This window comes from Rana temporaria, chromosome 11 (assembly GCF_905171775.1).
Source record: "Rana temporaria chromosome 11, aRanTem1.1, whole genome shotgun sequence".
NCBI classification, from domain to species: domain Eukaryota; kingdom Metazoa; phylum Chordata; class Amphibia; order Anura; family Ranidae; genus Rana; species Rana temporaria.
The window spans coordinates 142,623,275-142,638,941 of NC_053499.1; the positions used below are offsets into that span (position 1 = coordinate 142,623,275).

A 15,667-nucleotide genomic window follows, 5' to 3' on the forward strand; every position below is an offset into this window, starting at 1 on the left:
CTGTCCCTGGGGCCAAGTACACTGTGCAGGAGTGCTGTCCCTGGGGCCAAGTACACTGTGCAGGAGTGCTGTCCCTGGGGCCAAGTACACTGTGCAGGAGTGCTGTCCCTGGGGCCAAGTACACTGTGCAGGAGTGCTGTCCCTGGGGTAGAGTCCACTGTGTGGGAGCGCTGTCCCTGGGGCTGAATACATTGTGCAGAAACACTGTCCCTGAGGCCAAGTACACTGTGCAGGAGCACTATCCCTAGGGCCGAGTACACAATTCAGCAGCAAGATCCTTAGGTTTAGGTATGCTGGGCAGGAGCGCTGTCCCTGGAGCCAAGTACACTGTGCAGGAGTGCTGTCCCTGGGGTAGAGTCCACTGTGTTGGAGCGCTGTCCCTGGGGCCGAGTCCACTGTGCAGGGGCACAGTTCTTGGGCATCAAGTATGCTGTGCAGAAGCACTATCCCTAGGGTCTAGTATACAATTCAGAAGTGCTGTCCCTGGGCCCAAGTACACTCTGCAGGAGTACTGTCCCTGGGGCCAAATACACTGTGCAGGAGCACAATCCCTAGGGCTGAGTATGCTGTTCAGGAGCGCTGTCCTTGGGTCTGAGTACACAGTGCAGAAGCGATATCCCTGGGGCCAAGTACACTATGCAGGAGAGCTGTCCTTGCAGCTGAGTCCACTGTGTGGGAGCACTGTCCCTGGGGCCAAGTCCACTGTGCAGGAACGCTGTCCCTGGGGCCAAGAGGCTGCTCCTTTTCTATGGTCATGTAGGAGCAGAGGACCAATGTTGTTTGTGAGGACAACGAAGACTCGCTGACACTATAGGACTGGAGCAGGTGGATAAGCGAGCACCTGCTGTTAGGGAAGCAAGAAATAACCTAAGTGTGCTGGCTCACAGATGACACAATTATGTATATCCTGGTGCCTATGCAGTTCCTAGCTGTTGTGACCTGCTACAAAGTTACAATATTGCAACCATAGAACAGCACTAGCTTAGTGACTTTAACCACAGTGGCAAAAATAACCACAGACGGCCTGCTTCCTCCTCTTTTTAATGTAACCCCCCCCCCCTTGAAAATGGGCACTGCATATACACTTCCCACTCAAGTTTTAATCTGATCGAGGATTTTCCTTCATTTTTATGATCCTCATTGTTCAGTGATGCTAGAGTGTGTGTGGTTGTATTGATCTCTTTGGTGATGTGCGGGTTTATTGATCTGTTTTCTCACTGATGGCAGGGAGGGGTCAGGCATCAGATCTGTATCCTGCTGATATTTCTGGCCTCATACACAGGAAAAGAGGGATCTGGACCAGCAGTAGATCATGTGGCCACACTAGAGGTGTGTAATGACATACTGTAAACTGAGGTGTGCAGTGAAATGGGATGCGTCAGTGCTACACTATATACAACCCCATTCAAAGCAGGCCTGAAAACTTCCATTTGCTCTGAGGCAATATTGACAGTTTTTATTGCGCACTGAACAGAGTGCGCTCAGAATAACGATGACGCATTGGTTTGGATTTTTTATTTGGCTCACTGACAATTAGCTCAGGGAAAATATGTGAAGAGCTGATAAAGCCTGCGCAATGTCAGGAGGACGCTGACGAGCCATCAACACCTACACACCAGATCTGAGAATGAAAAGTCATAAGACAGCGAGAATGAATTCACAGAACAACTCCGCCAATCCGTTCCCACATCCTTCACAGGGGCCTTTGTGAGGACAGCAGAGGGGAGCCCAGAACAGGAGGGCAGAAGTGGGAACCCAGAACAGGGAGAGGGTATGGGGGCAGCAGAGAAAAGCTCAAAAGTGGGAGGGGGGGGGGGGCAGCAGAGGAAAACCCTTAACAGGGTGGAAAGTAAAGGGGACTTAAAAACTGGGCAGACAACAGAGGGGACTCGAGAACAGGGCAGACAACAGAGGGGACTCGAGAACAGGGCAGACAACAGAGGGGACTCGAGAACTGGGCAGACAACAGAGGGGACTCGAGAACAGGGCAGACAACAGAGGGGACTCGAGAACTGGGCAGACAACAGAGGGGACTCGAGAACTGGGCAGACAACAGAGGGGACTCAAGAACTGGGCAGACAACAGAGGGGACTCAAGAACTGGGCAGACAACAGAGGGGACTCAAGAACTGGGCAGACAACAGAGGGGACTCAAGAACTGGGCAGACAACAGAGGGGACTCAGGAACAGGGCAGACAACAGAGGGGACTCAGGAACAGGGCAGACAACAGAGGGGACTCAGGAACAGGGCAGACAACAGAGGGGACTCAGGAACAGGGCAGACAACAGAGGGGACTCAGGAACAGGGCAGACAACAGAGGGGATTCAGGAACAGGGCAGACAACAGAGGGGACTCAGGAACAGGGCAGACAACAGAGGGGACTCAGGAACAGGGCAGACAGTAGGGGGAGGCCAGAACAGGGTGGGCAGCAGAGGGGACTATTTAAAATGATGTACAGTAGAGGGGACTCAAGAACGGGGCAGACAGTAGAGGGGACCCCTTAACAGGATGGGCAGCAGAGGAAACTCAAAAAAAAGACTGGACAACAGGGGGTACTCAAGAATAAGGTAGACAGCAGAGCGGACTCAAGAAAAGGGCAAACGACAGAGGGAGGCCAGAACAGGGGGTTGCAGCCAAGGAAACCCCAGAACAAGTAGAGGGGACCCCAGAACAAGGTGGACAATAAAAGGGGGCAGAACAGGGTGGAAAGTAGAATGAACCCCACAACAGGGTGGACAGTAGGGGCACCCCTTAACAGGGTGGACAGTAGAGCGTGTCCCCCGGTGTCCTCTTTTCCACGGAGTCCTGGCATTGATTGGATAGATTGATAGCAGCGCAGCCATCGGCTGCTGCTGCTGTCAATCATATCCAATGATGCGGACGCTGGGCTGATTCATACACTCGGCGTCTATGGACGCTGAGTGTTTGACTCGGGAGCGAGCCCGCAAGGTATCACCCTCGGGAGAGATCTTCTCCAAGGGGGTTATCTAATGCGGGGAGGAGCCGCCGAGGGACCCCAGAAGAGGATGTTCGGGGCCACTCTGTGCAAAACAATGTTGCTGAGGTTGAGGCGGGAAGATTTAGACAGTGATTGAACGTGGAGCCTAATAGGATAAATCAAAGTCCGGGATTACACCTAGAGATAGGCTGATAGTTGTGCCATCAATCTTGACAGAGAGATCAGGGGAAGGGGCACGTGGGGGAGGAAAAATGATGAGCTCGGTTTTGGATAGATTGAGTTTGAAGAAGTGCTGTGACCTCCAGCCTGGTATGTCTGTTAGTAAGTTAGTGATATGTAAGGAGACTGAGGAAGTGAGCTGAGGGGGGTATGTTACATAGTAGGTGAGGTTGAAAAAAGACAAGTCCAACCTATGTGTGTGATTATATGTCAGTATTACCTTGTATATCCCCGTATGTTGTGGTCGTTCAGGTGATTATCTAATAGTTTCTTGAAACCATCGATGCCCCCCGCTGAGACCACCACTTGTGGAAGGGAATTCCACATCCTTGCAGCTCTTACAGTAAAGAACCCTCTACATAGTTTAAGGTTAAACCTCTTTTCTTCAAATTTCAATGAGTGGCCACGTGTCTTGTTAAACTCCCTTCCGCAAAAAAGTTTTATCCCTATTGTGGGGGGTCACCAGTATGATATTTGTAAATTAAAATCATATCCCTTCTCAAGCATTTCTTCTCCAGAGAAAATAAGTTCAGTGCTTGCAACCTTTCCTCATAACTAATGTCCTCCAGACCCTTTATTAGCTTTGTTGCCCTTCTTTGTACTCTCTCCATTTCCAGTACATCCTTCCTGAGGACTGGTGCCCACAACTGGACAGCATACTCCAGGTGCGGCCGGACCAGAGTCTTGTAGAGTCTTGTGTTATTTCACATGCATAACTCTATCTACCCCATACACCCTGTTGCCAGTACTTCTTTACATATGATGTGTTATCTCATGTACTGAGCTCCGACTATGCTCACCAAATTCCCCATACACCCCAATCCTATTATTTCCTCCCTACCTATGATGCGTTATTTCACATACTGAGTTCAGGCTATGCTCTACATATCCCCCATACACCCCAATCCCAATACTTCTCTACCTATGATGTGTTATTTCACACACTGAGCTCAGGCTATGTTCTCCATACCCCCTATACACCCCACACCCAGTACGTTTCCTCTACCCATAGTGTTATTTCACACACTGAGCTCAGGCTATGTTCTCCATATCACCTATACACCCCACACCCAGTACGTTTCCTCTACCCATAGTGTTATTTCACACACTGAGCTCAGGCCATGCTCTCCATATCCCCTATATACCCCACACCCAGTACGTTTCCTCTACCCATAGTGTTATTTCACACACTGAGCTCAGGCTATGTTCTCCATATCCCCCAAACACCCCAATACTTCTCTACCTATGATGTGTTATTTCACATACTGAGCTCAGGCTATGTTCTCCATCTCGCCCATACACCCCACACTCAGTACATTTCCTCTACCCATAAAGTGTTATTTTACATACTGAGATCAGGCTATCTTCTCTGTATCTGCTCCCAGTAATTCTTCTCTATATATAGGCTGCAACTGAATGTACAAGCCCGTGCCTTCCAGGAAGAGGGGCAGAATGCCATCAATCACATCCTGCAGCTCTGCACATTTCAGATATTGGCTGCAGTCCCCAGCAGTGCAGGAAAACAGCGCTCCATATCCCTGTCCATGTGCTCGATACATACATTATATATATATAGGATGTACAGGAGACACAGCCAGCCCCCTGCAGTCCCCCAGCCAGACCACTAATGATAGACAGCAATCATATGAACCCAGCAGAGGCAGCATTCATTATAATGGAGCCTTGTGTATGTGCTCTCCGAACACAACATGGCTGCTCTGTTGACATTCAGAAAGGGGCCGAATGATGAAAAAATGGAGCTGGACCCCCAGTGTCTCCTCTGAAAAGATTGGCTGGGTGGGGGCTCATTATTCCTTCCTTTGCAGCAGTCTCAGAATATCTCATCATTTCTAGGGGAACACTTCGGAATATGAAATAGTGTGATCCAGTGACGTGAAATGCCAACAATGCTGCTGCTGATCCTTCTGTGTTCTATGCCCAGATTTCAGGTCATATAATTAAAAGAAAGATTATTGTTGGACCTGAAAAATTTCCTGGCACTTGGTTTATCAATTCTAACACAATAATCAGGAGGCCTAAACTCTGCAAAATAGAGGGCTCCCGGTAAACAGATTTACACAAACAGAAGATGCACCTTATACACCTGGGGCCCAGTACTGCACAACCAGGGGCCCACTAGACTCTTCCCATTCATATGAGGTGAGTGAGCCCATTCTGCAGCAGCCCTGTATGCCAATGTTCCCTGTCAGAATGGAAATAGAAGGCTACATTCACACCACAGGCACATTGTAGTGGCAGGAACCTTCCGATTCCTGCTGCAGTTCTGAGAATGAACTAGAATGATTGTTATACCGCAAATGAAGAAGAATTAAAATGATCATTTGTACATTTGCGGTATAACACACATTCTAGTTCATTCCTGTTTCCATCATTGTAATGAGAGCACCGCAATCTATGTAGCGGTATGGAATGCAAATAGTTCATCTAAATTGAGGCTTGACCAGCACAGGAAGTAACGTCCGAGTCTCTTCCTGGAACCAGTCTTTGAAGGCATGTTGTTCCAAGCTGGGCTGCGGAACACACGTGTTTTATCACACATCCGTCACGATAGGGAGGCTTGGAACGCTAGAGGTGTGGAGCGCATGCCGTTCCACCATTTTGTGTATACCAGAAGTGATCCACTAGGATGCCGGCGTGACACGGTGAGCTGGACTCTCATCATGGGGGTCAGTATTTTTATAAATTGTAGAGGGACACCCAGACGAAACACGTCGGGAGGATTCCACTGCCGCCTTATTTTTATACAAGTGCTTGAAAGTCCAGCTAAATGCAAGTTTATTAGCTGCAATAAATTTTGTTTCACCTTTTAAAAACGAGATTACACGATGTGGCCATCTTGTTCTTTTATCTCCTTATATACTATTGATTTAAACTTGGGGCAAGTTCACATCACGTACCCAAGATCATTTTCCTTGTGGATTCATTGCTTCTGTTCCCACGGATGTCTGGAGGATAAGAGATCGGTGCTCCCTGACCGTAGGTCCCCCAGACAGCAAACTTTGCACACTTGTAGAGGAGAACTGGGGCTACACGTGTGCCAAGTTTCGGGGACCTACGGGCCAGCCGCGACCGGAGAAATGACCGTTTAACATGGGAGTCTATGGAAGGGGTGCCCGACTTTGAAAAATCAGTGCTCCCTGGCTGTAGGTCCCCCGAACAACAAACTTTGCACACTTGTAGAGGAAGAGTGTGCCAAGTTCGGGGTGCAAGGGCCCTACAGTCGGCCGGTACAGAGTCCCCAAAGTCCAGGAGATCAGGCGCAAAAAGATGACTTGAGTATAAGCCGAGGGGGGCATTTTCAGCACCAAAAAATGTGCTGAAAAACTCGGCTTATACTGGAGTATATATGGTATGCCTGTTGGGCTCACGGAGACGTAAGCTCCCCTGAGTCCATTCCCTCTGGTAAGCTCCCCTGAGTCTTTTACTGGTGGTGGGGCTGCACATTCTACATAAGGTGTCACGATTTTTTGCCCACAAGAGTCACTTGGAAGCTATTGATGTTCTTTCTTCTCAGTCACCTTATCGGCACTTGGTGGACCTTGTAGTTATTTATCCATGGAGTTTTTTAACACTTAATTTCGTATGAATTTAATGTCGCAATTATTGTTATTGGCACAGTGAGCACGTCACTTTTTAGTGGTATATCCACTAATCATCATATATCAATTGGGTTTTATTTCTCATTTTGTATAAGCGCTACACATAATATATCCACTTGTTTTTTTTAGCTTTTTTTCAATCAGTCGTGCTAGCAGCTAATCTGTATATTGGCAGCGCAAGGTTATTTACACTAAAACCCTTGGCAATCAGAGGTCAGACGTTTCTTGTAGTTGGCCACCAGGTTTGCATACATTTCGGGAGGAATTTTTTTCCCACTGATCTTTGCAAAACCTCTCCAAGTCATTAAGGTTTTGAGGCTGACGTTTGGAATCTTGAACCTTCAGCTCCGTCCACATATTTTGGGGTTAAAGTGGTTGTATAGTAATTTTACTTTTACCTACAGGTAAGCCTATAATAAGGCTTACCTGTAGGTAAAAAGAATATCTCCTAAACCTGTACGGTTTAGGAGATATTCCCCTTGCAATGCGCCGCCGACTTCATCAGCGCATGCGCATTGGGGATTCTGGGCTGAAAGCCCAGCAGATGCCGGACCTTGTCGGAAAGAAGTCTCCCGCAAGCATGCGCGGGAGTGACATCATTGTGGTTCCAGCTACTCGCAGCGCTGGAGCCCTGATACCTGGAAGGCACGCAGAGGCAAAATGTCATCTCCCTCGGCGTGGGCCAGCTGAGATACCGACGCCTCGTTCTAAGGTAAGTATTTCATAATGAGCTAGTATGTGGTGCATACTAGCTCATTATGCCTTTTGCCTTACAGGTGGACCAAAAAAATCTCAGCGGGTATACAGCCGCTTTAAGGTCTGGAGACTGGCTAGGCCACTTCAGGACTTTAATGTGCTTCTTCTTGAGCCACTTCTTTGTTGCCTTGGCCATGTGTTTTGGGTCATTGTCATGCTGGAATACCCATTTTCAATGCCCTGGCTTAGGGAAGGAGGTTTTCACCCAAGATTTGACGGAACATGGCCCCGTCCATCATCCCTTTGATGCAGTGAAGTTGTCCTGTCCCCTTAGCAGAACCCCCCCCCCCCCCCCCAAAGCATAATGTTTCCACCTCCATGTTTGACAGAGGGCATGGTGTAGTTGGGTCATAGGCGGCATTCCTCCTCCTCCAAACACGGCGAGTTGAGTTGATGCCAAAGAGCTTGATTTTGGTCTCATCTGACCACAACACTTTCACCCAGTTCTCCTCTGAATCATTTAGATGTACAGGTCCTTCTGAAGTTTGCTAATGAACATGTGATTTCTTGAGCAGGGGGACCTTGCAGGCACTACAGGCTTTTAGTCCTTCACAGCGTCGTGCGTTACCGATTGTTTTCTTGGTGACTATGGTCCCAGCTGCATTGAGAACATTGACAAGATTCTCCCGTGTAGTTCTGGGCCGAATCCAAACCGTTCTCATGATCATTGAAACTCCACGAGGTGAGATCTTGCATGGAGCCTCAGACCGAGGGAGATTGACAGTAATTTTGTGTTACTTCCATTTGTCACCCTCTCACCAAGCTGCGTGGCAATGGTCTTGTAGCCTATTCCAGCCCTGTGTAGGTCTGCAATCTCTTGTTTCTGACATCCTTGGACAGAGCTTTGGTCTTGACCATGTTGGAGAGATTGCAATCTGATTAATTGCTTCTGTGGAGAGGTGTCTTTCACACAGGTAACAAGCTGAAATTAGGAGCACACCCTTTAAGACAGAGTGCTTCTAATCTCAGCTCGTTACCTGCATAAAAGACACCTGGGAGCCAGAAATCTTGCTGATTGATAGGGGATCAAATACTTATTTCACTCATTAAAATGTAAATCAATTTAACTTTTTTGAAATGCGTTTTTCTGAATTTTTGTTGTTGTCTCTCACTGTTAAAATAAACCTACAATTAAAATTATAGACTGATCATTTTTGTCAGTGGGTAAATGTACAAAATCAGCAGGGGATCAAATACTTTTTCCCCCCCTCACTGTACATGAAGGACGTGTGGACAGACTGCTTGTTTAGTTTATATTTCTTGTAGGATTCTATTACTTCCATCCACATTTATTGTATAATATATAGCGCAAAACTAAGTAGATGGATGTCATATAGTTTATTATTAGTTCCCGGCAATGATTTTAGTATAAATTGTAAATAAACGTGTTTTTACTGTAACTCATGGGTTGGGTAACCAATACTGTATATTTCTATAACAATCAGACATATTAATCACTACTGGTGCCCAACCTATGTCATGAGGGCAACATGTGGCCCTTTGGTACTTACTGTGCAATTCTCTGACCCCCCCAGGCAGTAATCTTATTACTTGCCTACTCAGGGACGGTAAAATAAATATTCATAAAAACATTCCTCTGGATTCTACTATATAATAATCTTTCTTTCACAGTCTCCAACAAGGTCTATAGCAATGTTTGCAGTCTTTGACAATCTCTTGTGGCATACCCACAGTCTCTGACCATTTTCTGTAAGGTTGACCACCACTGTATCAGATTAGGATAGGAGAAGAGAAAACAAAGTGGTATAAAACATAAACCAGACAACCCCGGTCCTGCTCAGTGTTCATATTTTATTTATGTACAATTAGGAAATGTAAAGACGCAGATCAGAAACCCTTGCAGCAATTGGCTTTGCATTTAAATTGATTCACTCAGAGAATCTTGTCCATCGCTCATATAAGACATTAATGATGAATAGGCAGTGCAGGCTCAGGAGAGGCGTCATGTATCTGTCTCATGGAACTTTCTCTTCTTGTAACTCTGCACCAGGCTGGAGGCCCTGATCTGAGACGCCTGCCCCCTTTCCCAGTTCTGAAAAGCATTGAGTCCCCCCTGTCCAGCCCGAAACAACAAGCGCTCTAGTTCATCCAGTCTGGCCACCAGGCCGGAGGTGTCCTCATTGTAGGCGTTCTGGGAGGAGTCCATGATGCGGCGGAAGCGCCCGATGAAAGTCTGAGAAGAGGGAGACATTAACTCACATTTTCAGCTTGCAATCTCATGCCTGCCCTTCAATATCTTATATGGACTACTAGCACACAGAGTGACCGTGAGAAACATATGTGGAGGGGGATTGTGGGACGATCTGATCCAGGATGGAGACCAGCAGAGGCGGCCCACCATCAGGATCCATACCCTCCACCTGTCCAATCAGATCCTGACTTGCCCAGTATGCAAACACCCAGCAGGCTGCAGACATTACAGTGACTGATATTTTACTGAGGGTGCCAGGGTACAAGCAGATCTCACATAACCAAACATTATAGTGCCCGTTTCGGTACTGCTGCTTTATACAGTGCTTCCAAACAAAAGGCTCACTTTAAAGGCAACTAACCATTTGTGCTCCCTATCATCATTACTCTGCAATACTTCCCTCTGCTATCAATGCTTCCTCCTCACATAAAGCCAACGTGATGTATTCTCCTGTATATGGGTGGCAGTACACTAAAGCAAACCAGTTATCATGTATCTGAGTGCAGTACATCTGGCTCACTGTGCTCTCTCTGAATGGCTGACCAGTTACTCTCGCTCTCTCTGGGGCACAGTGTGGTACTACCTGGTTATCTGGTCTTCAGGCCACTACTCCGGATCAACTATCATCTTCCTGGGTTGCTGGATGGATATCTTTGCTCTGGGTCACAGCATGGTACAGCTAAATGGCTATCCTCTCCATGGGTTGCACTGTGGTACACTTGACTGGATATTCAATCTCTGGTTATGTTCCTTCTGGATTGCAGTATGGTAGAGGTAACCGGCTATCCTTTCCGTGCCTCACAGTGCAGGACATCTGGATATCCTGTCTCTGGGTGCAGTGCGTACACCCGACTAGTTATCCTGTCGTGTACACTGGATTGGACAGTCTGTCTCTGGATGTAATGCGTACACCCGACTGGTTATGCTCACTCTGAGTGCAGCATGTACACCTGACTGGTTATCATCTCCCTGGGTGCAGTGTGTAACCTTGACTGGTTATCCTCTCCCTGGGTGCAGCGTGTACATCTGAGCGGTTATCGTATCTGGGTGCAGTGTGTACACCCAACCGGTTATGCTCACTCTGAGTGCAGTGTGTACCCTTGACTGGTTTATCCTCTCCCTGGGTGCAGTGTGTACATCTGACTGGTTATCCTCTCTCTGGGTGAAGTGTGTACCCTTGACTGGTTTATCCTCTCCCTGGGTGCAGGGTGTACATCTGACTGGTTATCCTCTACCTGGGTGAAATGTGTACCCTTGACTGGTTTATCCTCTCCCTGGGTGCAGTGTGTACATCTGACTGGTTATCCTCTCCCTGAGTGCAGTGTGTACACCTGAGCGGTTATCGTATCTGGGTGCAGCGTGTACATCTGACTGGTTATCCTCTCTCTGGGTGAAATGTGTACCCTTGACTGGTTATCCTCTCTCTGGGTGAAATGTTTATCCTCTCCCTGGGTTGCATTCCATCACACCTGACCAATGTTCTTGCTCTGAATTGTAGTGTAGACAGTTCTAATCAGCAGAAGGTGTCTGAGTGAAGTTACCTGTAGCAGGGTCTGTGCGATCTCTGTGTTCTCCGGACTATCAAAGTTGAGGAGCTGTGAGCCAAAGCTGTAGTAATGTGGCGCCATCTTGTGGAGGTCCACCACATTGGCGTCAGCACTGAACACCGTGCGCCAGCCTTCTCGGTAGATCTTCGGCAGTTCCACAGAGATGATTCGTCGCTTGTTATCATACAGCCCCTTCACCAGCCACAGTGGGAGCTCCATCTTACTGCCCTGGGATGGAACACAAAATAAATAAAACGTCATGTTCTAGAACATGGATACAAATGTAACCAATCACCATTGAGAGCATTTCTCTGACCGGGGAACATGGACATGGAGTGCAAAATCTGGTGCAGCTGTGCATGGTAGCCAATCAGCTTGTTCAATTAACCCTCTCATGCCTAAGCCTATTTCTGACATTTGTTGCTTACAAGTTAAAATCTTTTTTGCTAGAAAATTACTTAGAACCCCCAAACATTATACAGATGTTTTTTAAGCAGACACCCTAGAGAATAAAATGGCGATTGTTGCATTTTCTTTTATATCACACGGTATTTGCACAGCGGTTTTTCAAACCCAATTTTATTGGGAAAAAATACACTTTTATGAATTAAAAAAATAAAAAAAACACACACACACACACACAAACAGTAAAGTTAGACCATTTTTTTTGTATAAGAAAGATGAAAATGTCAAAGATGATGTTACACCGAGTAAATAGATGGTCAACATGTCATTCTTTGAAATTGCGCACCTTCGTGGAATGGCAAAAAACTACGGTGCTTAAAAGTCTCCATAGGCGATGGATGCTTTAAAAAAATAATAATAATAAAAATTAAGTTTACCAGGTTAGAGTTACAGAGGAGGTATTTTGCTAGAATTATTGCTCTCACTCAGACATTCGCGGCGATACCTCTAGTGTGATTTAAACATTGTTTACATTTGCGGGCGTGACTTACGTATGCGTTTTCTTTGATGCACAAGCTCGCAGGGATGGGGGTGCTTTAATAAAAAAAAAAAAAAAAAACAATTCTTATCCATTTTTTTTAACATCTTCCCTTTTTAAAATGGCAGCTGCAGGCATCACCCCAGTATAACCCCTTCAAGCTGAGAATGCATATTTACGTATGGTTGTGTGAAGGGGTTAAGCTTTTTGGTTTCTATACACAGATGGCAACAGACTTTGCACTCTCCAGTTTTAGTAAATTAAGCAATCACCAGGGAACATGGATACCAATGTAACCAGTGACCATGGATACAAATGTAACCAGTGACCATGGATACAAATGTAACCAGTGACCATGGATACAAATGTAACCAGTGACCATGGATACAAATGTAACCAGTGACCATGGATACAAATGTAACCAGTGACCATGGATACAAATGTAACCAGTGACCATGGATACAAATGTAACCAGTGACCATGGATACAAATGTAACCAGTGACCATGGATACAATGTAACCAATCATCAGTGAGAAAAATTCCTCAGGACACATCCTATATACCGCTATTACTGATCATTATTGAACATGCGTATGGTCGGCATGAAGGGGTTTCAATGTACAGATGCACTCGATTTTGCACTCTCCAGTTTTAGTAAATCAACTTCCAATGTAATGCATGGCAGAGCCAGACAGGAAGTGACACCGACCACCAGACCTCATCCAATCCACTGTCACATAGAGCGTATGAGTGGTCAGGATGGCTTTGCTCCTCCTACAGTTACTGACATATAGCACAATGGTGCTCCAATCAGAAGATTCCTACAATCTGCATGTTATAGACATTCCCCATTGTCCTCTAGAACAGGAAGTCACTCATTACAACATGGCAATGAGAGTAACCTCTACCGGGGTGTCACACAGTGGGGCAACAGTTGATAATAGCAGCATTACTGAGGGACACACAGTGGGAGATGACAGAAGGGTCACATGGTGGGGTGCACAGAACAAAAATTAGGTTATGTAGGGTTTTGTAGGTGCTACCTGGGGACACATGACTGAAAGTGGGGTGACAGATGATGGAAGGGTTAACTAGGGACACCATGGTGACAGAAGGAAGGGGGTCACTCTTGGGGCATATAATGAAGTGACAGATGATGGTGGAGTCACCTCAGGGGCACATAGAGGGAGTGATAAGAGATAGGTGGTGACAGATAAAGAGGGTACAGTGAAGACACACAGTGACAGATGATGGAGGAGTTATGCAGGGACACATATCAGGGTAGCAGAAGATGGACGGGTCACCCTGGGGATACATGTCAGGGTAACAGAGGTTTCATCCTAGGGACACCGTAGGTGACAGATGAGAAATCCGTGCACAGGGTCATGGGGGGGGGAATCACCCGGTGGACAGGGTCATGGAGGGGGGGTGTCACCCCGTGGACAGGGTCGTGGAGAGTGGGGGGGGGTGTCACCCCGTGGACAGGGTCGTGGAGAGTGGGGGGGGGTGTCACCCCGTGGACAGGGTCGTGGAGGGGGGGGGGGTGACTCTGGACAGGGTCGTGGGGGGGGGGGCCGACACACAGTGGTGTTGACCAATAATGGTGGAGTTTATCCTGGGACACACAGTAGGTGATGCATGGTGGAGGGGTCATGGCGGTGGGGATACAAGCAGTCAGTATTGGGGTACAGACAATATTGGGGTCCCCAGTGTCTGAGGTAATATGGGGGTCTCTTACCTCAGGGATGTTCTCCGTGTCCCCTCCTTTGTCCAGGAAGCCCAGGCGGGCCAGGCCGCTCTCCAGCCGGCACGGCAGCTTCTCCTGAGACATGAGAACATCTTCCAGGGACAGAAAGTTCTCCTCCCGGCCCAAACCGGACCCCACCGCACGGTACGACTCCCACATCGTACGACTGACCGGCCGGGCAAATCTCCCGCCTTCTGTGTCACCATGGAGACCGAGGCGGGGCCTCCCTTCAGTTACAGCCAGAGGTGAGGCTCTTTGCAGAGGCAGCTATCGGGCGCCACCTGCTGGACGCTGAGTTGCTACTACCACCGCCGCTGTATGTGTGTGTGCAGTGCACCATAGACTCCTTGGTATATAGAGTGTGACTGAATAATGTTGTGTGTGCCATCTCCTTCTATTCTTATTATTATTATCATCACTCTTATTATCTACTTCTATTATTATTATTATCATCATTACTATTATCATCTCCTTCTATTATTATTATTAATAATATTGTTATTATTATCTCCTTCTATTATTATTATTATATTATTATCTCTTTCTATTATTATTATTATTATTATTATCACTATTATTATCTCCTTCTATTATTATTAATATTGTTATTATTATTATTATCATCTCTTATTATTATCACTTCTATTATTATTATTATTATCATCACTATTATTATCTCCTTCTATTATAATTATTATTATTAATAATATTATCACCACCATTATTATCTCCTTCTATTATTAATGATATTATTTTTATCATCACTATTATTATCTCCAGTGGCTGCCAGTCCATAAGGGGCGCCGCACCCCCAATTTTTTCCCCCAAAGTATAACAATGCTAATCACAGAACGATTTATTTTTAAATAATTGATAAGATGACTAACATTTTTTAACATCTTAAAGTTAAAAAATGTTAGTGATATTATAATTTTTTTTTAAATCAATCGTTCTTTGTGTGTGCACTGCGTGGGGTGCCGGTCTAATGGGTTTCTATTAGGTCAGTCATTTTTTTTTTACAAGCATGTGATTGGAGCCTGAGGCTCTAATTGGCTTGTTTTAGGATGTCCAGTGCTCTGCGCCCCGAACCCTCCCACTTTTGATTTTAGCAAAACAATATTCGCCGTCGCGTCACTTCCGGTTTCCGGCGTCTCGTCCCAGCCAATCAGGAGGCTGAAGATTTGGAACCCAGAAAGAAGACTGGGTTAATCAGAAGCTGCTGGGTATCAGGGGAACCGTGACTGCTAGAGGGCGCCGTTTGAAGGTAAGTTTCACGGCGTCCTCTGCACCCCCCAATTTTTTTTAGCACCAGCCGCAACTGATTATCTCCTTCTATTATTATTACTATTGCATTTAGTATAACGCGGGTGATGGGTTGGGATCTACTTCTATTATTATTATTATGATGATGATGGTCTGTCTGATGCAGGGTGATGTGTTGGGAAATCCTTCCATCTTGGAACACACAAATAAATCCCAGATGACTGCGCACTTCCTAATCTTTAATATTAAAAGCACAAAATGTACATCACAAAACAGTGGCGGACAGGAGATGGAAAACCCGTTTTGGGCCCACCAGGCGCTTAGTCATACCCAATATCCATCTCCTGTCCCCCACTGTTTTGTGATGTACATTTTGTGCTTTTAATAATAAACATTACAA

The 15,667-nt window shown here is 46.4% G+C and overlaps 1 protein-coding gene across 1 annotated transcript; it reads right to left on the reverse strand.

Moving 5' to 3' along the window:
- Positions 1-9,346: 9,346 nt before the first annotated feature.
- On the reverse strand, positions 9,347-14,236 carry GINS3 (GINS complex subunit 3). The gene is made up of 3 exons (XM_040329278.1): positions 13,996-14,236; positions 11,308-11,541; positions 9,347-9,748 (listed from the first exon to the last, which is right to left on the reverse strand). The coding sequence occupies exons 1-3, from the start codon at positions 14,161-14,163 to the stop codon at positions 9,518-9,520; spliced, it is 633 nt and encodes a 210-aa protein (XP_040185212.1). The 5' UTR covers positions 14,164-14,236; the 3' UTR covers positions 9,347-9,517.
- Between the last annotated feature and the right edge of the window lie 1,431 nt (positions 14,237-15,667).